The following is a 26,154-nucleotide window of genomic DNA, read 5'->3' as shown; positions in this document are numbered from 1 at the left end:
CGGATAAAATAGGGTTGAGTTGATTTTTAACTTAATTTCGAAATAGTTTTCAACTAAAACTCAAAAAGAAAAAAAGAATTAAATTTTTAATTTCTATTTTTGTTTTAACACTAACATATCACTCATAGTGTTCGTCCACTAATTCAATCACCACTCTAACGATCAGTCAGACTATTGTCAATCATCACTCCGACCACCGCTAACCCTAATATATGATCACATTCAATGTCCACTTTATCCACATTTGATTTCCAATATGACCACCTTTGATCACTGTCATCCACCACTTTCAACCATCATCAACCATCACTCTGACCACTGTTGATCACCACTCCATCCACCTTTGATCACCAATCTGACCACCATCGACTACCACTTCGACCAACACCGGTCACCATTTCAACCACCGACAACACCAATCCACCACCAATCACGACTGCAACTCTGACCACTCTCCAACCACCACTAGTCACCAGTCACCACCACTGACTACAACTTTGACAACCGCCAGCCACTATCAACTACCACTCTGACCATTGCTCCTGCCACCATCAACCACCGCTTTGAGCATCACTGATCACCACACCGACAAACATGTTCCGAGAATTACCACTTTCAACCACTATTATTAAAATTACAACTGAATAAATACATTATGTAATTGTAATATTTTAATTATTTTTGCAAATCTAATGCTATAAATTGTTTAGATTAACATATCTTTACGATGAATAGAGATTAGTCACTAGGCACATTTTTTACCTATGATATGATTATAAAAAAGTTATATCAAAAGAATAAAAAACAGATAATATTCTTAAGATAATTGAAATAAAGCAAGGCACATACATTATATTGTTAGTCATGATCATTTCCCAATTAGGCAAATTTCATATATAAGATAACGTGAAGCATGAGATTCCCAAATTATATTTTGTCCTCAAACTTTAGTGTCCCTTCCCTATATAGTACAAAAGATAGTATGGTACGTATAAACAAAGTGTGTCTCAAGGTTTATTTGATCATAATAAACCATAGACATATAGATAAGAAAGAGAGACAGATGTTTAATTTCAACCACATTTTTACAAAATGATTGCCGACATTTCATTAAGCACTTTTTTTTTCTTCCAAAGGAAGTGAACCTAAATCATTGATGGTTATAAAAAGAGGGTTAAAGTTTATATAAATTTACTATAGCTAGAAAGCCCAATATTCTGGGTTTGTGATTGCTTCGAGAATCAAAATGATTCAAGATTTGTGTTAGATTTCTGGGTCCAAAAATAATATTCTAAAGGAATCAAAAAATAGTAATTTGAACCTACAAAAGAGGCATCGTACATAAATATTAACCACTTTTTGAATTAAAGCTTACCAAACATCATCAAGAACCAAATTAATTCACCTTTTCTCTGTAATAAAAATCATTAAGATAAATAATTTTTTTTTAAAAAAAATAAACAAAGTCTAGCTTTTTAGATGCCAATGGACTTTAACAATTAAGTTGTATTATGGAGATGCTAGCTCTTAATAACTAATTATTGTCACATCAAATTATAAAAAAAAAAAACACTTAGGTATACTATCATAAAGGGCAAGAAAGTTAAGATTCCAAATGCAGCGTCCTTGCATAAATAAGGGAAATTTTAGAGTTATAAAGAATCAAAAAAGCATAAAAGGTTCTATGGTCGTGTAGCAAAGTATGGCATAACTTGGCTGTGAAATCAAATCATATGCCCAATCTGTTATTTGAAAATCAGTACATCTTAATATTCCGCATATCGTATGAGAGTCGAAGTTAAGAGTAGTTTATATATAATATTCACACTTTTTAATTCAACGAGACAGTTTTTACATAAGATAAAGCTATGAGGACGAACAACGTCCAAAGTAGTGGACAATATCTTGGAAACACAGTGTTGATCCGAGAGTTTAATTAGTTTTTCTTTTTGAAAATAATAAACCTAACTCTTTTTTTTAAAAGAATAATCAAATAATAAAGATAGGAACTAGTCTTAGAATAGGCCGTAACTAGAGTGTAAGCAATCATATTTGTTTGACGCTTAATAAACTTCACCTCGAATTTGAGAGTTTAACAATATCAAAGACTTAATATTAGAAAATTCACCTGCACATATACTACTATATTAGTAGTAGCACTTTATACATACATGCAACAATATAACGTCTTATACCAGCCACGTAATTAATACTATATGTTTTGGAAGAACAAAACCCCGAATTGACCAATTTTTTTACAAAATATGCTTATATCATTTCACTCATAATAACTGATCAAATACATGTTTGAATATTAATAAAAATATGGAAATTAGTAAGACATGTGGTTGCTCGTACAATTTACAATAAGAGCATCAATAATCTTGTTAGTTTGTCTCGTAACAAATTCAATATGAGAGTTTCTAAAGTATGTATAAAAAAACGTCTACGATCATTAATAATGTCACCAAATTCATAGACATTTATCTTTTTTCTCTTCAAACTATCAACAATCTACTTTTGAGTCCATCTCAACGCAAGGAGAATAATTGAGTTTTGGCGAGAACAAAGTGCTCCGAAGCATCTCTAATACACTTTCCAATACACACCCTGTTAAGATTCGAGGAAAATGTTGTGTGAATATTGCACCCAGGTGACCATTGATCGACAATTGAATTCCAAAATTGAAAAACATAGTAATAGTTGAAGAAATAACACAATATTTTAAATTAGTATTGTTAATTACTATTAATGGCAGACGGACACATTAGTGTCTTTGTCCCTTTTCTTTGATAAAAATAATTCAAGTTGCAAAGTTATTACAAGGACAAAAATTATTAATGGCATGTTGTTTCGCTGAATAAATAAGGATAAACTTACAAATTAAATAGTTTAAATAAATGCTTTTACTAGAAGAAAAAATGTTAGACCAAATTTGATATAAACTTTTTTTTTATATCAATTTATATATGTGCATAGATATTTTATTGGATAAAGAATGATAAAATTATAAATATAATAGTTTAAATAAAGAGTAAAAGCTTATCTAAAAAACATAGAGTAAAATTGAAAGATAAAACTACACAAAAAAAATAGAGTAAATTGATATAAATTTATGGGCTTCTATAGATCTTTTTGTAAATTTTTAAATTTAGGGGGTAAACCGTAAATGACCCATTCATCATGAGCATTGAGCACTTTTCCTATTTTTTAAAGGATTTTCTTTTGTCAATCTACTCATTTTCTCGCGTGCCCTACAAATTTAGAAAACAGGTGCCCTACGAATTTACAAAAATACTCATATCCGCTACTCGGGTAGTGGAACACCCTACGAGCTTTGTTTTTTTTATAATGTCCTTTATTGAAGTAACGGACGACATTTTTAAAAAATAGAAACACGTAGGACGCACGAGAAATAGGTAGGGTGACAGAAGAATGTCTCATTTTTTTATTCACCAAAAGAGAAGGGGAAAATTAATTAAAAGAAAAACAACTTGGGCTATTCTACTAGGGGCCATGGATCCCATCTCTATCTTTTGACAACAGCACCCCCTTTTCCCTTAAAATAGTAAGTTATTATTATATAAAGCACCCAATATGCACATATACCCTCCATCCCTTTCCCCCTTAAAATAGTAGGTATTATATAAAGTATCTTTAACCCCCACCCAATATGCACACACACCCTCCATTCAAAATATCCCTATCACCTCCCCTATCATTTGGAGACTACTCATTGTCACAACTGTTTCCTCGACGAAGAATTCTTCTTTAAGGGTATGTTTGAGAGTTTAGGAGATGAGAGCTTTAAAAAATGGATAAAGTAGAAGGAATTAAGGCTTTTGGGAGGGAAGGGCTTTCAGGATTCATTTTTCTTGGTAATACAAAATTCTCCTAATTTAGGGAGCTAAAAATTGTATTAGAGTAGGATTTTTATTTTATAATACTCTCAATATTAAAAATATATTAATTATAAACATTTATGCATTACTCCCTACAAAAAATACTCTAAAAAAAGTTGAAAAATTTCTCTAAAGAAAAGAAAAGAACACTTGCCTCTATATTCTTTTCAAACTACTCTCTAGAATGAAGTATAATCAAAATAAAACTCATACTTTTGGAATAAGATATTAACAAATATGAATCACTTCTCTCATTTTTAAAAATAATATCTCTAAATTACCATTTATTTAATTTAACTCTTTGTATTTCCAATGAATCAATCTATTAGTTATAGATGTAACTTATTATATTTAAATTCATAACATCCAAAAGAGGCGCTAGATTAGGGTTAAAATCTAGTGGGATTGTTTTTGTAAAAGATCAGAGGCTAGGGAACTATGGTCAAAATCTGGAGGTGGAGAAAACAACTGCTTTACCTGTAAATATTTATGAAGTGTGGCAAACATATTTTGGCCTAACCTAAAATCACTTAGGCTTCTTCAAATCATAATCCAATACAAAATGATCTATTACGTCATTTGTACGGTTCTAAAACTAACCACATAACTCCACCAAGTCACCCCTTCCCGCCTTCTGTGCCTATGAGTCATACTCAACATCTATATTTTTACTGAAGTGTTATATCTAAATATTTACTATTCTTTTGTCAAAAAAAAAAACTTGTAACAATAGCGACAAAGCTATTCAACCTTAATGTAACAATCATTTATACCACTTGTACCAAAACAATTTTAATGTAACAAAGAAATGGAAACCAACTTAAACCAAACATTCCACAAAGAGACTATGAAAGATGTGATTATAGCCAATGTAAAATTCTTATAGGGTATCCATTTGAGAGTTGTTGAGTTTGAGGAGTTTGAGGGTGACCTTAACGATCATAAAATCTTTATTTAAGTATTAAAATTAAAAACATATGAAATATTCGTAAACTCACATCACAAACATTCCTACTCAAGCTATAATCACACAGCAAATCAAGAACCAGTATATAGATCTCCAACCCTATCAACTAAAACAGCAGAACAATCAAACATTTAACAAAGACATATATATATATATATATGAGTGTTTGCATGGGTGGAATGTAAAAAATAATTTATTCATTCTAATTCTTTCAAGTTTCAAAAAAGTACACATTACACACACTATTCAACTATTCTTATTCTATGTAAGAGATTCAACAAAATTAGTGATAAGAGGACCATGTTCAATAAAAGTTCAAACTCCTATAGGCAGACAATCAAGTTCTACAACTACAACAAAGTTATCAATAGAGGTACAGTGCTATAGCGGTACTGCAACTACTATTTGACAACACTTTGAACTAAATAGCGTATACATGAACATTAGCGATTTGTTCAAATTCCGCCATGTTGTAGGTTATACTGCCACTAGTATAGCCGCTATTTGACAAAACTAGTACTAACTACAAATTAGTATTGTAAGAAAATTTAAGAGAACCACAATCTTTTGTCATTGACAGGTGACTTTTACCCCGGTGTTGTCATCCTTTAACACTCTGATTCTATTAAGGCATAGAATAATATTAACCTTACTTCTTATTTATCTTTTTGACATTTATTTTTCAGAAGACCAAGTCCCAGTTAAGTTGCAGTACTTTCCTGATTAAAATATACAAGCAATGCAAAATTATCCTCGGCATCAAAACGACTTAGTCTTAGTTTAGGCTCCAATTAAATTTCTGCAAGACAGTATTAAAGAATTTTTTAATAGAGTTCATGTAGTGAATCTAATCACACTGCATTCTTACAAAACTTAAGGCATCACAACCATAAAAAAGAAAAAAATATCAACATCTGTTGCACACACTAAAATTAAGACAGAAAGCTAACTTTGTTATCTTCAACTAGTATTAGAATAGAAAATTAAACATTTAATAATTTAAATTAAATTTTCTAACCATCAATCCAATATACAATCTACAAATAAGATTGGAAAAAAATACAGCACTAACCTCGTATTTTGCAACTACTTATGGATGAAGAGAAAGTGTACTAAAGAAAAAACAAGATGATTGACTACATTGGAAAAATGGAGAGCACCGAACCTGTCAAACAAAATAAGGAGATGAGCACCGAATCTTCAGAATTTATTTTAAGCAAACTATTTCAAGATGGAGCTCATGTAGGGTGTACACGTCATCAAAATATGACATGGCAATGACATACTGGCATAAAAAATATTAAAATCATTAAAAAGGCGTTACAAAATAACTATGACCCAGAATTCATTGGTTTATTTGTTATGCCAGTATGTCATGAATAAGGAACCTTTCCAAAATGACAAATTTCAACTGTCAAGGAGGGGACTACACAAAGTGCAAGCGAACTATGACCCTGATCAAACAAATAAATAAGATTAAGGCCTTATCTATGAAATATTATAAAATAGTCCTTTGTGTGACTAAAAGAAAATGTTACCGTAGCACATTATATGCAATATCAAAGACAAACTGATATCCATGCAAAACACAGAAAAGAAATGAAGCAAACTCTATCCATGTACACGAGAACATAATCTAACTCTCTTTCCAAAATTTCATGCTCAAACTCTATCCATCAATTAATTGCGTACCTATCTTCCAAACAAGTGATTTGAAAGGGTAAATTTATTTTAGGAAAAGGAAATCAACTTCAATCAGTAAATGAAGCAAGCTCTCCAACATAAAAGGAAACTAACTATGTAATTTGCTGTGATATTTTTATACAGTTTCCGTTACTTAATAGTTTGTTCTTGAAGTTGTATCTTGTTCTATAGGCATCGACTGCAAACTGAATAGTGCACTGCTTCTCAGTCTCATTGATTGATATGTTTAGTTCTTAGTCGTAGAAAAGTGTTTTATAAGGCTTTGAGGAGTAACAATAACAGTATAATCCTCTTTTCTAAAGCATTTCTGCGTTGAGATGCAATACTACTTGGCTTGGTAACTTCTTTTAAATTTTCCCGATTACAGAAAACTTCAAAATAGAGCACTTTAGCGATGTTAATAACTACAACTAACCCCCACCACTAGCATTGTGTCCCTTATATTTCTTCGCCAGTTTTCACTCTTACTCATCAATCAAAAACTAGGTATGATCAAACACCTGATTCTTTTACTTTATTTCCATTATTCCTTTTATTCTTGGTTACATATTTCCCATCCCCTCAAAAACACAAGAAAAATGAATCTAGCATTTGACACACATGACACATCAGTTCGAACATTATAAAATCAATCAGCTAAGCGAAAAAATTCACATCAGAAGGTTAAAAGTTAAAAACCAGTTTTCCTACCTTCTCAGAGGAGCAAACCTCAAAAAACAAAAAAATTGAGTGTTGAGAAGCACAACTATACAAAGCAAAACACAACATTTACGGAAACACAAAAACCAAAAGCCAAGTTCTATAAGACACTGCATATGTATGTCAAAGTATACTAGTATAAATCAGAGAAAACCAAAACCAGGAAGCAGCCTTAGCTCTACATGTACAACAAGCCTTGGAAGCTTCGTCGCCATTTAAGTGGCTTTGCAATTCAATTTTGAGGTATTAAATGGTGAATTGACCTGCTTTTGGTTAGATACTTGGTCGGGGCTGTCACCGTTTTGTGAGAGATTTCCTACTTTTTTCTTTCTCAAATAAAAAAGATGGAACGGTGAGGGAGATGGGGGAGTGGATTGAAAATGAGTGGAGGTGGTCATTTGATTGGCGTAGAAGATTATTTGTGTGGGAGGAAGGATTGTTTGAAGAGTTGTTGGCGGAACTGATGCTGGTCATTCCTAGGGTGGGAGAAGATTGTTGGGTCAGGACACCAGATGACAAGGAGACTTTTTCAGTCTGTTCTGCTTATACTTTGACCGTAAAGGTGCTGCTCGGTGAGGTAACCATACACCCTCGGTCATTTCTGTATATCAAAACCTGTGGAGGAGCTTGGCGTCGTCTAAGGTGGCAGCATTTCTTGGAAGCTGCTGCTAAATCACATTCCGATGAGGACAGCTTTAGCGAGTAGAGGAGTGACAGCAGCTGATGGTCGAGTGGATTGTGCTCTGTGTTGTGGGGAGGAGGAAACAACACTTCACTTATTCTTACGTAGTGATTTTGCAACTAAGGTTTGGTATGGTGTTTTCCGGTGGCTTGATTTGGTGATCGTTACACCACCAAACCTTTTTGTTCTTTTTGAGTGCCTTAGTGATACAGCAATTGGAAATAAATTGAGAAAGATTTATTGGTTTATTTGGCATGCTATGGTCTCTTTGGAAAGCAAGGAATGAAGCCATCTTCTCAAATAATCATAAGGTTGTGGCACAGGTAGTTGACGAAATAAAAACAGTGTCTTGGAAGTGGCCGATGAATAGAATGAAGTTGGCAACAGTGTCTTGGAAGTGGGCGATGAGTAAAATGAAGTTGGCCCCTTGCATTTTGTAGGAATGGATTTGGGACCCCGGTGATTGTTTGAGAAGATAAAAACTGCTGTCTTAAAGTTGTTGCTGCTGGTGCTATAAAGGAAGACCGCAGATTGCTTGTGTTTTGTACCTGGGAATGCCTAATAATCTGACAAAGAGTGTGTAATGCTTTAGTTGTGAAAATAAGGTTATTTAGGTGTTCTTTACAGTGTGTTAGGTTTGTGTGTGTGCTGGACAGGTGTTTGCTTCTATTACCTTGTCCTTAGTTTTTTCTGGTTATTAGCTCTTGGGTTATGTACTGGTGTAGCAGGCTTAGGCGCAGCACCTAGCCTGGGATTTTGGAATTTCCTTGTTGATTGGAAGGATTTTAATTGTATGGGTGTTGCCTTTTGTCTTTAGTTTCTATACCCACTAGCTAGTGCAGGAGGTGTAATGTTCTCTTCCTCACCGAGTCACCGGGGTATGTCTTGTGCTCGGATAGAATTATATATATTGATTTGCCGATTAAAAAAAAAATACAGTTGAAACTTTAACCATAGAACCCATATATTCTCTTAAACTATAAGTTTAACAAACATATAAACATAATAAGAAGCAGCTGGCCTACAATCCATAGCTCACTTTAAGTTTATCAAACATGTAAAAAACTGATAAGAAGCAATCGGGCATCAATAGAGTTTGATTCAACATTCTAGTAGTGAGACAAGCCCTTGCAAATGCATTCTTTCTCATATATACACAGTATGAGGAAGCTACTGGAACCTTAGGATCATAAAATATGAGGAAAAATCAAATGGTAAAGAAACATGGTAAATGTTTGACTAAAGAATTCTATAACAATTGGAGCCATGACTTAATAATAAGCAGAAACATCAAGCATAATAAGAACAATAGGATAGGGAAAAGCAATAACACCGACAATAGTGACAAAAAACATATTTCAAACCATTCTCAACAATATTGACTACTAGGAATTCCAACATGAAGAATGGGAAAAAAAAAAAACTCAATTCAAACAAAAGAAGAATGAAAGAACTTCAACAATTAATTAAGCTCAATCGATACCACAATAACAATACATGCATACATCGATTAATCAGGTAAGTTCACCTATAGCCAAGAAAAATGTGTATAAAGCTCAATCGTTACCACAGTAAATAACAACCTATGCAGAAAAGACGCTTCACTAAATTAGAAAGAACTTGCTCATAAAGAAGGATGAAGAATACCTGAGCTGAAGATCCACACAGGAGAGGACGAGGCAAGAGTTGTGAGCGTTCAGATCGAGTGCTTTGGAATGAGAGTTGTGAGTGAGAGCTGAAATAACAAGCCAAAAGATTCTGAACACCAAATTTCTACAAAATCCCTAATCTATCATCAATAACAAGCAAAAATCACACATGGAGAAGCAAATGGAAGAATGAGAACGAATGATGAGAAGCCCGAAATCAAATAAAGAATGATAATGAAAATAACAGATAAATAGTAATATTTTATTGATAACTCATATTGGGTCCTACTCCTAACAACGAAGAACACAAACACGTTGCAGTATGATTTACTTCAGTGTTTTGAACAACCCTAAAATGTCCAGCTATGTTTGATCAGCCAGTCAAGCTTATGTACACTCCATTAAAGTTCAGTACTTAGTCTTATTAGTACAAATAAAACTAGGAACTAAATCAACAAATTTCAATTTCAAGTGAATGCTGGTGAGATAACCATTAGAATCTCTATTTATACAAAGTTTTAAACTCCGAACATGCACAAGAAGTCCTAATAAATAATAATGATAGTTAATTTTAGAAACCAACAAAATATCACAAATGCATATGGAGGCAAAAGACTATATAGTCAACATAGCTGAGAAAAAAAAGCTAACTATATATTATATTGGAAAAGGAAAACTTGCATGACATCATTAGTCCTGTCACAACATTGTCTTTACATCACGACGATACAACATTATGGACAGCATAAATCCAAATGCCCAATACATACCGAGAAAATTATTGCGTCAATCTTATCTGGCAGCCTTTGATATGCTTTTTCGCCTCTTTAAAAGTCCATCCATTAGCTTTATATATGTATATTTACTTAAACTGACTCCTTTCTGCTCTGCCTGTTGAAACAGTTTCATTGCTTCTTTGTACTTCCTCTGAGTACACAAACTACTTATTTGCTCTGAGTACATCATATCACTTGTACCAACCTCTGGAGAAATGTCTGGAGTTTTCACATCTTTACCTTTCTCTGCAAGTTCCGACACCCATTTCTCTGCTTCCTCGGTTCTACCAGCATTAATAAGCCCACTCACAATAGCATTGTAGGTATACCGGTCAGGCTCTAAATTTTTCCCCTCCATTTCAGTCGCAAGGTCAAAAGCATCGTCAAGTCTGCCTTCTTTGCAATACGAGGATATTATAATGTTATAGGTAACAGTGTCAAGGGGCTTCCCTTTAGAGACCCATGCGTTAAATAGGGTAAGACCTTTCTCCAACATACCCTCTCTGCAAAGTCCTCGGAGAAGAATATTACATGTGAAAATATCTGGTTTCAAAGAGTGTTCTACCATTTTGTTATGGAACTGAAATGCTTTCTCTACCACTCCCTCCCAGCAGTAACCATGAATAATTATGTTACTAGTAGCTTCATCGGGGACCAAACCCTTCTCTAAAAGCTCGTTCAATTTATCTACAGCTTGATCAGTTTTCCCAGACAGACACAGCCCTCTGATTACAGTGTTATAAGTGACAATAGTGGGAAGAATCCCTTTTTCCTTCATCTCACCCCAAAGCTTCATTGCCCTATCTGCTTGTTCATCCTTGAAATACCCCATGATTAGAGTTCCGTAAGTTACCTCATCAAGAATATAACCTCGCCTCCTTGCATTTAGGATCAGATCGTATGCATCATCTAGCTTCTTCTCCAAGCACAAAGTGTGCAATATGGTGTTAAGAGTAAAAGTATCTGTTTTCAAACCCTTCCTTCCCATCTCATCCATCATCTTAAAAGCATCTCCCATTTTTCCAGCTTTACAATAACCATTAATCATCGTGTTATAAGTAAAACAATCCGGAGGAAACCCACTTTCCGCCATCTTCACCATTGCATTGCTTGCCTCATTAATCTTACCTTCCTTACAATACCACTTAACCATTATATTATGAGTCACAGCATTCTCCTTGACTCCCCTCAACTTCATTTCATCTACCAACTTAAACGCCGCATCACAACCCCGATGCTCAAAACACCCATCAATCAAAGTATTATAAGTAACAACATCAGGAACCAATCCCAAATTCTCCATCTCAATTCTAAGCTTAACAGCCTCATCAATCTTACCCTCATCACACAAACCTCTAACCATAGTATTATAAGTCCAAACATCAGGTAACATATCACTCGCAGTCATCAATTCAATAACCTCAGCAGCTTCTTTCAACCATTTCATCTTACAATACCCATGAACCAAAATATTAAAAGTATTCCTATTAGGAACAAGACCACTACTCTTCATTTGATGCAACAAATCCCTAACTTTACTCAACTGACTTCTCTTACACAAAACATTCAAAACAGTATTATAAGTAACATTATCAGGACAACAACCATATTCCCCCATTTGATCAATCAACCGAAAGGCTTCATCAAATTTATTATCACAACAATAACCATAAATCAAAATATTAAAAGTATTAATGTTAGGTTGAACACCAAGCTTAACAGAATCCTTAAAAACCTGTCTTGACAAATTAACAGAGTGAGAAGAATTAGACCTAACAAGAGCATTGAGCAGAGTATTACAAGTAAGCAAATTCGGTCGAAAACGAAGGCGTTTCATTTTGTTGAAAATCTGATAAGCAAGTTCAGGCTGTTGAGAGTGAACATAAGCAGATACTGAAGTATCAAGAAGTGGTTTCGGGACAGAATGATCGGCGCGAATGAGATGGTGATGGAGAGTATGACGAGGGTGATCGGAAGTGATGAAATCAAGGAGGAGGGATTTAGCGGCTGCAAATTGACGGCGAGAGAGAAGTGGAGGGAGGATAGTGAGAAGTGGTTTAGGGGAATGAGAGAGAGATGAAGGTGCGTTTGATTGGAACCATTTGAAGAATGGAATTAGGGTTTTGGGATGAGAATGAAGTGGTTTGAATGAAAGGATTGAGATTATGATTGGGAGAGTGAAGTGAGGGATGAAAGGTTGAAGATTAGGTTGTTGTGGATTATTGTGATTGGTTAATAGCATTGTTGTTATGATTTGGATTAGTTTCTGTTCTTTACCATCGGTGCCGATGTTTGGGTTCATCATCTTCTTCCACTTTCAACTGTCTTATTCGCCGTCAACAGTCGTTTGAGGGAAACAGAGAAATATAGTGAGGAACGTTAATGATGAATAACTATGGTAAACCAGAGGAGCAACACTGAATCAGGGAAAAGAGAAAGTGAATTGAAAGAGGTGGAGCGATTTAGAAGACGACGGTGAGACAGCAAGGCGGCGTGTAAAAGGAAGAAGAACGCCGCTGTGTAGCAGAAGAGAGTAAGAACACCGCTTTTAGGACGGGCGACGTGGGCGGTGGTGGAGACGGCAGCAACGGCGGAAAGAGGAAGACGGAGAAGATGAACTGTATTGTTTCAGTCTTTCAGAGAAAGAAGACGAAGACAAGCCCTTTTTTTCATTATTATTAATTAAAAACAATGTAACGATTTAATCTCAGCCGTTTGATTTACTTTTTCCACGTGTCACTCAAATGTGCAATCGACAGGAATAAAAGGAAGTGAAAAGCCTAACAAAACAGGGTCATAATCAGAAGCAAAAAACCTAAAAGAAGGGAATTTCAAAAGCTGTTTTCAATTGCGGCGCTTTAGCGCGCAATCACGGTGCAGAGTGGAAGGAAGCTCGAGAAGAAGAAGAAATAAAACCTGGATTTTCTCACCGTTTTTGGCGGCCGGTGACCAACTTCGGCTGTGTTTTCCGGCTTCTGCTTTTTTACGGCCAAACTTGAGTCGTTGCACCTTCAACTTGTTTTCTCGATTTTATTATGGAACTGCTGTGCTGATATTATTTTTTTAGGGTTTTTTAAATTTTAATATTTCTATGTACCAAAAAAAATTAATGTTTCTTTAGAGTTGTTTTTTTTTTTTTTATTGCTTTCTTTGGTAAATGCAGGGAACCTGCCCTCGTGTTTACCCTGGACTAGTTTTACATGTCTAACTAGAACATCGACCCGTGCGGTGCACGGGTCTGATTAGCCGTAAGATATATAATGATTAAATAATATATGATAATTCTAATAATGTAATGTATATGAAAAAATTTGAGTAACATTAAACGATAGTTCAACAATAATTTTGGATAAATATTCATACAAAGAAAATTATGTTATATTACGAAAGACTTCCTTATAGACCACATTCGAAGTCTTAGACGTATCTTCACCGTCGTCATCGATGATCAATATTTTTAATCCTTTTCTAGAAGTAACTCTTAAAATTGCAACATACAACTGACCATGTGAAAACACCAGCGACGGAAGATATATCTCAACATGCTTTAAAGATTGTCCCTGACTCTTATTAATAGTTATCGCAAAATAAATCATTATAGGAAATTGTCTCCGTTGAAATTTAAAAGGAATTCTCACGTCAGATGGTGTCAGAGAAAATCTTGGTATGAAAACCTGATCACCAATATTACTTCTTGAAATAAATTTTCCTTCAAGAGCACATTTTCTCAATCTCGTAATAATAAGTCTTGTTCCATTGCATAATCCTAATTTTTTATTCAAATTCCTTAATAGCATAACTGGAACTCAAACTTTAAGTCTCAACTTGTGATTTGGAAGTCCCGACGTAGAAATCGTGTTCAAAAATTCGGGAGTATGAACATCATCAACTGTTTGACCGTCTACATTTTGTGTGAGTGGAGTATCATAACTCAAATATGTTTTTTCTTCACCAGGAATTCAATCCAACATATAATCATTTATTGTGTCGACTATTGAATTTTTAGGAGCTAGTATAGCTCTATTTTGGAAATACATTATATCGTTCATGTTTTGTAGAAGTTGGGGATAGATGCTTTCAACGATAGAAGCAAGAGGATCACCTGAATTTGGAATCAATAAATTTGATGGAATGTCAAGTTCTAAATCATCGTTGTTGTCATCTCCAATTTCTCCGTCGCCAACACCCAAAACCCATTCAAAAAACAATCTTCTTTGTTCAACGTCTGCACTTGAAGCACCACCGAGAAGCCTCATGTTTTTACTCAATGTTAAAACTTGACAAAAATTCCAAAGAACCAAAGAATTAATAGTAGCATGAACAACTTATGGCCTTGAACCTTTGGGTATTATTGGTAGAATTTGTCTAAAATCTATGCAAAAACCAACAATTTTTCCACCGCAGGGAATATGTTTATTTTTTTCATCAACAGACTTGAGAATATCTTTTAAAGTTCGATCAATAGCTTCGAAATAGTGTTTGTGCATCATTGGTGTTTCATTCCATATAATGAGCTTTGCTTTTTTGTATTAATATCGCCAAAGGGTTTTTAGAAACTATGGTACATGTTGAAAAGTCATCAACATTTAGAGGAATACAAAACCTTGAATGTGTTGTTCTACCGCCAGATATAAGCAATGCAGCGAACCCACTTGAGGCAACTGTTAAAACTATCTCACCTTTTGAGCGTAATGCGACTGACATGGCCCTTCAGATAAATTAACTCCCGAGATTATGAAAACAAAAACATAAATTCAATTCAAATTTGTACAATTTCATTGGCGAATTAGTGGCCGACACAATTACTATAAATAAACAAAACTAAAAGCACCATAAGAAAATTCCTGTAAGAGGCCTAATATCACGAATATAGTGTATACAGTGGCAATTTTATGTCTTGGAGAAGTTCCAACACATTCGTGAAAGAAAAGATGTGTTGTATTTTTGTCCAACTTTTTTGTGTTTATATAACACACCTGTTCGTAAAAAAGAACGGCAATCTCATGCAACATGAGAAGTGGGTGCAACAGTACCACGTGAGCTACTTTAATTTATTTTTAAATCTCATTCTCACTAGCATTCACTCACTTCAGTACTCTACTAATGAAGGAGGAAATCGTCTTTTACATAGAAGGTAATTCTTTGAACTCACTTTTCCCTCTGAGACTGACATTAAGTTATGAAAAGTTGTGTTTTATCGGTATTTTTGGCAGCAACGGTCTTTCTGCTCGTCCCTTTTTCAATTTCAACTAACTCCACCATAACCGATTGATAACTAGCAACAAAAATATATTAAAGTTAGAATAACATTGATTGATTTGTTAATATGAGATTACATTGAAATTATTACAATTTTGTTCAAGGTCATATGGAAATTGCTCGTGCAGTAGGCTAGGAAGGTAAAGTTTAATGTAGGAACTCATGTAGTCCTCATGCTTGGTACATAATGCAGTAAATGGCATTGCCTGAAAACTCTTGATGATTTGGATCCGATTATCTTTCATCTTTCACAAGTTGTAAGTATGATTAACTAATCTTTGATCAACCTAGGAGCTGTGTCCAATTGCTTCAACTTTTGTATATACAATAATCTGTCATTTGATGACACATAATAAGCAGAATCATTCGAAACGCTGGAAACTACATAAAGCTCAAATTACTCATTGATCGAAAAAACCACTCCGTTTTCTTTGTCAAAGTTGTGTGTGGTATGATCAACCTCCTGTACGAATAACAAACCGTATATAAATACATACAACATGCACTAAGCTATAAAAAAAAGATGAGTATAATTCCCATGTCCTATTATAAAGAGCATTGCAAATGAATTCAGGTGCATGTAAGTTGTAAAACTTCATTGAAAGGGAAAAGGAAAAACTTACATTTGTATTGCTCAGCTCAAGATTGTAAAAGTCCATTGTATCAGACTTAAATAGAGGACCAGCATGCCATGTCCCTCGATTAAGCTTGAGATATTTAGAACCTGCAATCTTGAAAACTTGGACATCCTCAATGGCAGGAGGTGCATAAAAATGACCGCTGCGTGACTGCACCACTGTCTCGTCCTTGATTCCGTTTGAATCAACAATGGATGGCTTAGCCACTCCAAGATACCAAACATTACCACCAATGGACCCAAGGCACTGAGTCACACTTGCATGATGTGTGATATTAGAAAACTTAAGTGGGCGATTTTCAAGATGCATAATATAGAACCTACCAAACACACATTAATACCAATAAGTTGGAGGACTTAGAGCTCAATGTCAAACTGAATTAAAGAATCTAATACCAGCTAAATTAAAGAATATGCAGAGAAAACACATTTTGAAGTGTCTTTTGCAAATTTCTTTCTTCGACGGATTCCAATATTTCGCTTCTCAAATTTGATATATAGTTGTTTGCTGGGTTAATGCCAGGATAATATCATAGGATACAAATACTATATAACTCAAATGTATCCATAACAACAATAGGAAACCAAAAAAGATGCAACTTTGCGCACTTAATCTCAAGATAATACAACCCAGACAACAACGATTCATCTCTGTGAATTAAACCAATGATTGCAACTAAAAGTGGAACTGAAAATTTGACCCCAAATTCAAGCTTTACATTTTACTTACAATAATTAATGGTGATTTTGCATTTGGAATTTTGAATTCATATTTTACTAGTGTGTTTGGATTAGCTTCAAGACCCATTCTTGCATACCAATATAACGTTTGCTGTGATATTTCAAAGCCACAAACTGCAGCTTCATACAATGTGAAGTATTTCCAATGGAAATGAGAAATTTCCAAACATACACCTACTGCATAATATTGTGATCATTAGATTCTACTAATTGGAATTATGTGCAGATTCATCATTTTTGTGATATGAATTCTTAAGGATTAACACAGAAATTCAGAGATATGCACATGATAAGCATTAAACTTTATTATCTTCATAATCAATTACATAATCAGTTGCATATAGAAAATATAAGTAGTAGACACAACAATACATGACAAAACAACACAACACAAAATTTAAGGTATTAAACAAATTTTGTATGTTTGGTTATTTTGGTATTTTACACAAATTGTACAAGGACAAAAAATTATTTCGTGATTCAGTGGAGTCCAAGAATTTTAGTTTCTGTCCAGTCCCTTGACCCCAGTTTGTCCAATCCTAAGAACACAATACAACGTTGTCTTTTCTAGTTCCTTAACTTTTATCATATCAAACGAACACAACTGAAGTGAACACAAATGACCAATCCAAAAAACAGAAAGTGAAAAATCTCTGAAAATTAGCATATAGAATTTAGAAAGATACATGTGGAGTTGACAAGAAGCAAAAGGGTGTTTGATAAAAAAGCTGAAAACATTGATAAGATGATAAAAATTGAAGCTTGAAAATAAAAGCACCTCACCTGGGAATTCCTTGAGTGAGGTCAAGTTGATCATCATGGGGACCAAACCTCTGATCGTCTGGTGAAGGCTCGATGACCTGACCGTAGTCTTTGAAGGTAGACGGAGTTGCTTCGATTGGCTTCACCGTCACCACCTTCACGCTCTCCATTTGCGATCGGATTATTGTTCTATCACAGTTGTGTCGGAGCTTGAATGAAAATTTAGGGACGCTACAAAATTGCAATGTAGAAACAAGTTTAATCATAACAATTCAATGATCAAGAGAATTATCCTCTTCCTTTATCTCAACCACACCACAGGGAAGAAAATATAGCGATCGGGCACCCTGCCTGTCAATTTACCTCAACACCGTATCAATCCTATGTTTCATAAGACACCACGTGTTATGATTAACCTAAACTATAAAATCGTTTTTATGATTTTAATCTTTCTTCAAAGTGGAGGTCTTTTATTAGGGCTCGTTTGGTGCGCAGGATAGCATAGTGACATGATAGGATATAAAATAAGATAATGATAGGATATGATAACAGCAGGATAACAGTTATACTCAGTTATCATATCTATGTTTGGTGCACACAGGATAACAAACATGATAACTATTATATTTTGTTTTTAATACATACTTGCTCATAATAATATGATAAAATATATATATAACATATTTAATTGACAAAATTACTCTTGTAAAACAATTATTATTTTTTTTAAAATTATTTTGTAATACTTTGAATTTTATATATAAAAAATATAAATAAGTAATCAAATAATTTTATATAATTTAAAATAAAAATCATGAGAAAATAATCAAGTTAAATTTTTTATATGAATCATGATCAAATAAATAACTCAATAATATATACATGTTAGATAAGCCTAATAAATATATGATATATCTCATATGTAAATAATAAAACTACTATTGCAAAAGAATTATATTTAACTTTTTATAAAATTTAAATTAATATCCCTATTTGTCAATTTTTTAATAACCATTTTACTTTAAAATATTGTAATTTTAGTAAAATTTTGATTTTTTAGAATATATAAATTACAAAATTACCCCTGTGAGAAAATCACATATATATTTAAAAATGAATTATTTTATTATTTATATCTTATTAATTTTATTTTATGTATTTTAAAATATATTTTATAAAATAAATCAGTAATTTTTTTTTCTTATTCTATCCTGCTGGTAACCCAGCTCAAATTCAGGATAAGAATTATAACTAGAGAGACAGGATAGGATAAGATTCAGGATTAACTTATCGTATCCTGCTGTATCACCAAACACTGGATTGCAGCAGGATATGATACAGTTATCATATCCTGTCTCTTATCTTGTGCACCAAACGGGCCCTTAAAGATTGATAGGTTAAGTCGATTTTATCTTTACTTTATTAAGAAAGAGAAAAATCATTTAATAAATATTTTAGTTTTTGTATGGGTATAAATGGTAAGATATTATTAATTATGTCTTGGTTTCTTAAACTGATCAAAGTTTTGGGACAAAATTAAAAAGCTAAAATGACCAAATATCTGGGACGGAGGGAGTAAAAAAAAAACTCGTTTCTCTAAAAAACTCTATCACAATTTCGACCACCGTCAACAACAGTAAAAGAGTGTCGTAAAAATGTAGACAAATCAATCATGCTAATGTTTACTAGGTCGTCCTAGTTTGAGTTTGAACATTACAAAATACACCCTCCGTGATAATATATAAGCAAAAGTTACATTTTTAGGTTCATTCCATAATTAATGTATCTGGTCTATAATATAGACCAAATACATTAAATACGTAATGAACCTAAAAAGATTTTTTTTTCCATATATTGTCACGGAAAGGGTATTGGCTAAGACATTGGCAAGTAAATTGAAAAAAATTCTGGATAAACGCAATTCTGGCAAATAGAGTTCAGAGAGGTGAAGCAGACAGCACGTAAAATTGATATTAGCAAAGGTCATGATAGTATCATTGGAATTATTTGTTAAAAATTATGGAGAAAATGGATATTGATGTAGAATGGATAAAGTGGATTCGCATACGTGTTACTACTATCAGATACTATATTTTCATTAATGATGAACGTGTGAGCGCAGTCACCTCTAAAAGAGGATTAAGACAACTAGACAAGGAGATTATTTATCCCCTTATCTTTTTATCCTTTGTGTTGAAGGAATGTTTGCGCTTATCAAGCAAGCGAAAAGAATTGGTATTATTCATGACATTAAAAAATGATTGACTTCAAGATGGAAATGCTAGGATATCACCAAGTAATTTTTTAGATGGATTGCAAGATGATGATAGATGACTTGCAAAATAAAAAAAACAAATGTTTCTCGGTATGACTTATTTATTGATGACCGTAGAACCTTGCTCTCAAATCATAGCGATTTTATAGTTGCTTTCATTAGGCGTCAAACAAACTATAATGATCATACTCTTGCATGTGCAGCTTTATCCTATGCTTCTCGTATTACTTTTGATGATATTCCAAGTTATATTATCACTATTATTATGAATGAAATGCGTTAAGTTTACTTGTGTAAAAAAACAAAAAAAACTATTCTTCAAACCCAAAAGTGAAAAAATCAAATTTGAAACTCATAAACGCATAATTCACAACCCAAAGAGAGGTTCAACAAAAACTTAGTTGGAGAAATCAAAAACAGCAGTGGAAGAAGATAATAAACCCAAAAATTTATTAATTCAATAATGAAAAGTAAAAACAATGGTTATTTTTTTTTTGAAACAATAAAAACAATAGTTATAAATATTTGGTCATAGAAAATTTTGATTTTAGTTCCGAGATGATGTTTTTGTCCTCCAAAAATTATTCATTTTATTTTTAGTCTCTAATGAACAATTTATATTCATGATAATGTCAAAATTATAATACTTTTATGTTCAAAATATGTTCATCTTCTATATTCATAATATTCCTTTTTTTTTTTGAGTTAATAGGTGTTTATCCCCTATAATGTGAGCGAGTTTTTGTTTATCCTATATGATTTTTTTTTTTTCGATTGCCACTGTGAAGATTCTTTCGTATACCCCTCATGAAATATGTTGACTTAAAATTTTGTTATTTTGCTCGATAATGTTAGCAAATTTTGGTTTACCCCTCATCAACCATTTTTATCAAATCTTAAGTTAACATATTTGATTCTTGAATGGGATTTGAACCCACAACCCTTCAATGTAAGACAATATTTTCAACCACTATGGCAAGTATACCAATTGTGATTAAAATTATGTGCAATAATTGAAAAGCACCATCAATTTTAAAAGTATATCATATCAAAATTATTGTTGACTATATTATTCATGACAAAATATTTTTATGTCTTTCCTGATCAATGATTTTTTTTCTACCAGATCATAAATTTAGAGAATAATTATCATGTTAGATTTGGAAAGTTATTATCACGTGTGATTTGGAAAGTTATATATATATATATTCTCATACTATAACACCTTCAACAATATTGAAATCTATTTAAAAAAAAATCTTTCATATTTCAATGTCTCACGTAACTTGCTTATATCTCTTTTTAAATTATCTATTATGCAGTTTTTTAAAATTGGAAAAAGAATTTTGTAAAAAAAATAATGGAAAAAGAATTGATATTTTTTATAAATACCCTTTATTTTTACGTTAATGTATCCAAACATAAATCAATTCTGTTTAACTCACTTTTAACCAAAATCAAATCTATCAAACTCAATTCTGTTAAATCATTTTTTTTTGCAATATAACCAAACACAACTATAGTCATGTCACTAATCACATTCATTATTTTGATTTTAACATTGCAGATTTAATATTAACCGATGATCAATTGATACAATATGCACTAGCAGATATTGAGATGATGTTACGTAGTTGTGGGAAGAGTTTAAAAGATTATCCTTCAATGCCTAGAGCAGACACATCATTAGTTCATAATATACAAAATAATTTAATACACGACGAATTGAATTATAACAAACAATCATTAGCTGAGGAACATGTTAGATTGATGTCAACTATGACTTCAGAGCAACGTAAAGTATATGACACAATTATGACAAGAGTTAACGAAAACAAATCTGGTGCGTTTTTCTCTCTACCAATTATATTATGTGTTGTTTTTTTTTTTTAAGACAAACTGAAGTTAATATAAAATCAAATAATTATTAATTATTATTCTCTGTTTGAGGAATATGGATGACAATTGATAGGGTATGAGTAGGGTATTATAGTACCCATCCCCATACCCGCGGATTGGAAAAATACTCGTACCCATCTCCATACACGCGTGGGTAACAACTTTTCCTCCCGTCCCCATACTCTATGGATACCTAGGTAACCATACCCGTACCCGTTACCCACATTTTTACTAAAAATAAATTGATTAATTATAAAATATCATATAATTTTAATAGAATTAAAAAAATTTCAAAGATTTTATTATTGACTCATGAAAATTATAAACAAAATTATTACTAACCTTATGTTAAAGTTCATATTTATGTTAAATATTCATATTATTTTTGTATTATGTTATAAATAAATTTTTTTATTAGAAATATATAATAGTTGCCAATTTGGATGGGCTAATTTAACTTTTTCAAAAAAAAAAAAGAAATATATAATAGTTTAATAGAGTTGTATTGTTTAAAATTGATTTACAAATATTATTATATAATAATATAAATAAAATAAATAAATATATATATATATATATTATGTGGGTATGTGGCGGGGTGGGTACTAAGGTACCCGTACCCGCACCCATACCCGTTCATTTTTGCGGATAATTACTCATACTCGTGCCCGTACCCAAAATACGAACTTTTACTCTACCCATTGTGGGTAATTTTTGCGGGTATCCTCTGGGTATTGGTGAAATTACCATCCCAATTGAAGAATAACATATTTTAATGGCAATAATGTAAAGGAAAAAATAAAATAAGAAAGAAAGCAACAAAGTATGATATAGCATTATCTGAATCGGAAATGGAGAGCCTGAAAGTGGTGACTTTGAAGCCAATCGAAGCAACTCCGTCATCTTTCAAAGACTATGGTCAGGTCATCGAGCCTTCACCAGACGATCAGAGGTTTGGTCCCCATGATGCTCAACTTGACCTCACTCAAGGAATTCCCAGGTGCCTTCATTTTCTGTTTTTGGAATTGGCCATTTGTATCTTACTTTATGCAGCTCACTTAACTGTTAATCGTACAGTACACTATCTGGGTTGTATTATCTTGATATTAAGTGCACAAAGTTAGGCTCTTTTTGGTAAAAAAAATAGCGGATAGTTGATAAGCTAGCTTGTAGCGGATAGATAATAGCTTATAAGCTAGGTTTTTTTAGCTTATAGCGAATAAACTAACTGATTGAATTTGTAGTGTTTTGTAAAATTAGCGGTTGAACTAGCTTATAGGTATGAAATGACATAAAAAAAATATGTTTAATTAATATTTAATTTATTTCAAGTAAGATGATAGTGGTAAAATTGGAAGAAAAAATAATAAGCTATAAGCTACTTGAAATAGCGTTTGAAAAATAAGCTATAATCTAGTAAAATAAGCTATAAGCTCTTTCTGAAAAACGTTTACCTTTGACAAAATACATAATTCCATCAACACAATTTAGAAGGAAGAGAGATAAGCTTGTTAGTTGTTAGAATGTCAGGATATAGAGAAACTAAAGAAGAAGGATTTTGATTATGTGATTGATCAAGTTAATGCTAAGCTTATGCATTGGAAAGCCAATCAATTATCCTTTGCTGGGAGGGTGACATTAGCTAAGAGCGTTTTGGAAGCTATTCTGGTTTATCCTATGATGACAAACCTTATTCCTAAGGCTTGTATTGATGAAATCCATCGAATTCAACGCATGTTTATATGGGGAGACACAGCCCAAAATAAAAGATAACATGCTGTCGGATGGGATATGGTAACAAGGCCAAAAAGCATTGGAGGGTTAGGACTGAGAAGATTGAATGTGATGAACAAAGCTTGTTTACTGAAGCTGGGTCAAATGATTTTTGGTGTGAAGTTTTGCGGAGAAAATATAAGCGTGACGTTGCTAATGGTGAGGTTGTTGCTAAATCATCTGATTCACATTTATGGAAGAATATTGTCAATCTTTGGCCTTATCTTCAAGCGCATAGCTGGTGGATCGTTGTTGGAAATGGTCGAAGCATTGAGTTTTGCAACGATGCGTGGATAGAGGAAGGGCTGCGTCTAGTGGACTGTAATCTCCAAATCCCGACTCAGTTGAGAGATGAGAAATTAATTGATATTGTGGATGATGATGGGCTGTGGAATTGGCAGTTACTTGATACATGGTTGCCAAATGATATCATGGAAAAAATTGCAGCATTACTACTACCTCCTCATGATAGTAATGGTGCTGATACACAAATTTGCAAAGAGAATGCTATGGGGATATTTTCTATCTCGGACATGTATCATGCAATATGTGGTTTTGGCGATGAGACTGATGGTGTTTGGGCAACGATTTGGAGATTGAAGGTGCCGGAGCGTGTGCGAGCATTTGTATGGCTTGTTAAACATGGTAGATTGTTGACAAATGAACGGAAGCATCGCATGGGGCTGGGATCTGATCGCTGCGACTATTGCAGCGACTGTCTGGACTCTGGAGACAATTCTACATGTTTTGCGTGACTGCACTCTTATTCGACCTTTGTGGATAAGCGCTGTAGATACTGCTATGCGACATCAATTTTTCACTAGCAACTTAGAAGATTGGATTACTATTAATATTTCTTGCAAAGGAGGAACAAGTTCACATGGAGGGTGGAGTAATTTTTGGGCAATGGCTTGTCATCTTGCTTGGAGTTAGAGGAATAAGGAAAAACATGATGAAGATTTTATGCGCCCTATGAAGCAAACTGAATTTGTTAGGCAGAAGCTTCCTTGTTATACTCTAGCTGGTAAGGCTATGCAGCCTGGGAAACAAACACAGGAACAATTCATGTAAGTTGGAAACCACCTAGTGTAGGATGGGTATGCTTGAACATTGATGGAGCTTGTAGAGATGGAGTTATTGGATGTGGTGGAGTCATTAGGGGGAGTGAAGGAGAATGGTTAATAGGTTTCTCAAAACTTACTGGTAGAGGGGATGCATATATTGCAGAGTTACGGGGCTTGCCTGAAGGTCTCGAGTTGGCTAAACGGATGAATTTTAATAAAGTTGAGGTGCATGTGGATTCTATCGGAGTTGTTAATGATATTACCCACAAAAAGAATAAAATACTATGTGGGAAGGCTCTTGTTGATAAAATTTGTAGAATGATGGAGCTTGATTGGGAAGTGATTGTGAAACACACTTACCGGGAATCTAATCAATTGGCGGATGCGTTAGCTAGACATAGTTATTCTTTAAGTGATGCTTGCTGTTATTTTGAAGAATTTTAACCACCTTTTTGTTGATGATGAGAAGGGGATTGTCACCCTTAGAAATGTATTTTTGTAGTTTTCTTTCTTCCGGGCTTTAGCCTTCTTTGTAATAAAAAAAAAAATTCTTCATTCAATTCAGTTTGGCATTGAGCTCCAAATCCTCCAACATATGCCATAACTTATTGAAATTAATTTGTGTTTTGTAGTTTATATATTATGCATCTTCAAAATTGTCCACTTAAGTTTTCTAGTATCGCACATCATGCAAATGTGACTCAGTGCCTCGGCGCCGTTGGTGGTAATGTTTGGTATCTTGGAGTGGCTAAGCCATCTGTTGTTGATTCAAATGAAATCAAGGATGACTCAGGCAAGACGATTGTGAAGTCGCGAAGTGGTCATTTATATGTGCCTCCTGCCATTGAGGATGTCCAAGTTTTTAAGGTTTCAGGTCCCAAGTTTCTGAAGCTTAACCGTGGGACATGGCATGCCGGTCCTCTATTTACAACCGACGCGATGGACTTTTACAATCTAGAACTCACCAATACACATGTAAGTTTTGCACCTGAATCATTTGCATTGCTATTTATATTGAGACCTGAATTTTTGTTGTGGTTTATATATGGTTTTTTTTATTCTGTGTACAGGCAATTGATTTTACCGCACACAACTTTAAGAAGAACAATGGAGTGGCTTTTTCAATTGAGGAGTAATTTGAGCTTTATGTAGTTTCCAGCATTTCAACTGAATCTGCACATTGTGTACAATAAATGACAGAATATATAATTACTGGAAATTTACTCATGTGCTTCGTTTGATGCCGTTAGTCAAAGATTTGATGTAATGTCTTCATGTGACAGTGTTATGTTAACATTTCTTGGTAAAAAGAGAGCTAAATATATCACTTTTTATTTACATTTTTCTAGATGTTCAAAACGAAAT

General features: G+C 33.5%; 3 protein-coding genes across 5 annotated transcripts; 1 reads left to right on the top strand and 2 right to left on the bottom strand.

The window, feature by feature from the left end:
- Window positions 1–2,292: 2,292 nt before the first annotated feature.
- On the bottom strand, window positions 2,293–13,465 carry LOC123918956 (pentatricopeptide repeat-containing protein At2g16880-like). Of its 3 annotated transcripts, none has more exons than XM_045971176.1 (4): window positions 10,374–13,465; window positions 9,602–9,689; window positions 5,942–6,034; window positions 2,293–2,610 (listed from the first exon to the last, which is right to left on the bottom strand). In XM_045971176.1, the coding sequence occupies exon 1, from the start codon at window positions 12,682–12,684 to the stop codon at window positions 10,396–10,398; it is 2,289 nt and encodes a 762-aa protein (XP_045827132.1). In that variant the 5' UTR covers window positions 12,685–13,465; the 3' UTR covers window positions 2,293–2,610; window positions 5,942–6,034; window positions 9,602–9,689; window positions 10,374–10,395. The 3 variants fall into 3 exon arrangements, with proteins under 3 accessions (XP_045827132.1, XP_045827124.1, XP_045827117.1); XM_045971168.1 differs by lacking the exon at window positions 2,293–2,610 and adding an exon at window positions 4,839–5,668; XM_045971161.1 differs by lacking the exons at window positions 2,293–2,610; window positions 5,942–6,034 and adding an exon at window positions 6,626–6,758 and having other exon boundaries at window positions 10,374–13,238.
- A 2,206-nt stretch (window positions 13,466–15,671) lies between these two features.
- LOC123918949 lies at window positions 15,672–18,117 on the bottom strand. Its single transcript, XM_045971152.1, has 3 exons — window positions 17,800–18,117; window positions 16,262–16,595; window positions 15,672–16,101 (listed from the first exon to the last, which is right to left on the bottom strand). The coding sequence occupies exons 1-3, from the start codon at window positions 18,042–18,044 to the stop codon at window positions 16,036–16,038; spliced, it is 645 nt and encodes a 214-aa protein (XP_045827108.1). The 5' UTR covers window positions 18,045–18,117; the 3' UTR covers window positions 15,672–16,035.
- A 4,633-nt stretch (window positions 18,118–22,750) lies between these two features.
- LOC123918938 lies at window positions 22,751–26,129 on the top strand. Its single transcript, XM_045971126.1, has 3 exons — window positions 22,751–22,952; window positions 25,422–25,764; window positions 25,860–26,129. Exons 1-3 carry the CDS (start codon window positions 22,804–22,806, stop codon window positions 25,923–25,925), a joined length of 558 nt encoding a protein of 185 aa, XP_045827082.1. The 5' UTR covers window positions 22,751–22,803; the 3' UTR covers window positions 25,926–26,129.
- Window positions 26,130–26,154: the final 25 nt, after the last annotated feature.

This window comes from Trifolium pratense, linkage group LG1, assembly GCF_020283565.1.
Source record: "Trifolium pratense cultivar HEN17-A07 linkage group LG1, ARS_RC_1.1, whole genome shotgun sequence".
In the NCBI taxonomy this organism is placed as follows: domain Eukaryota; kingdom Viridiplantae; phylum Streptophyta; class Magnoliopsida; order Fabales; family Fabaceae; genus Trifolium; species Trifolium pratense.
Note: the sequence above shows the minus strand (reverse complement) of the source record. Positions and strands in the feature narration are given on the sequence as shown.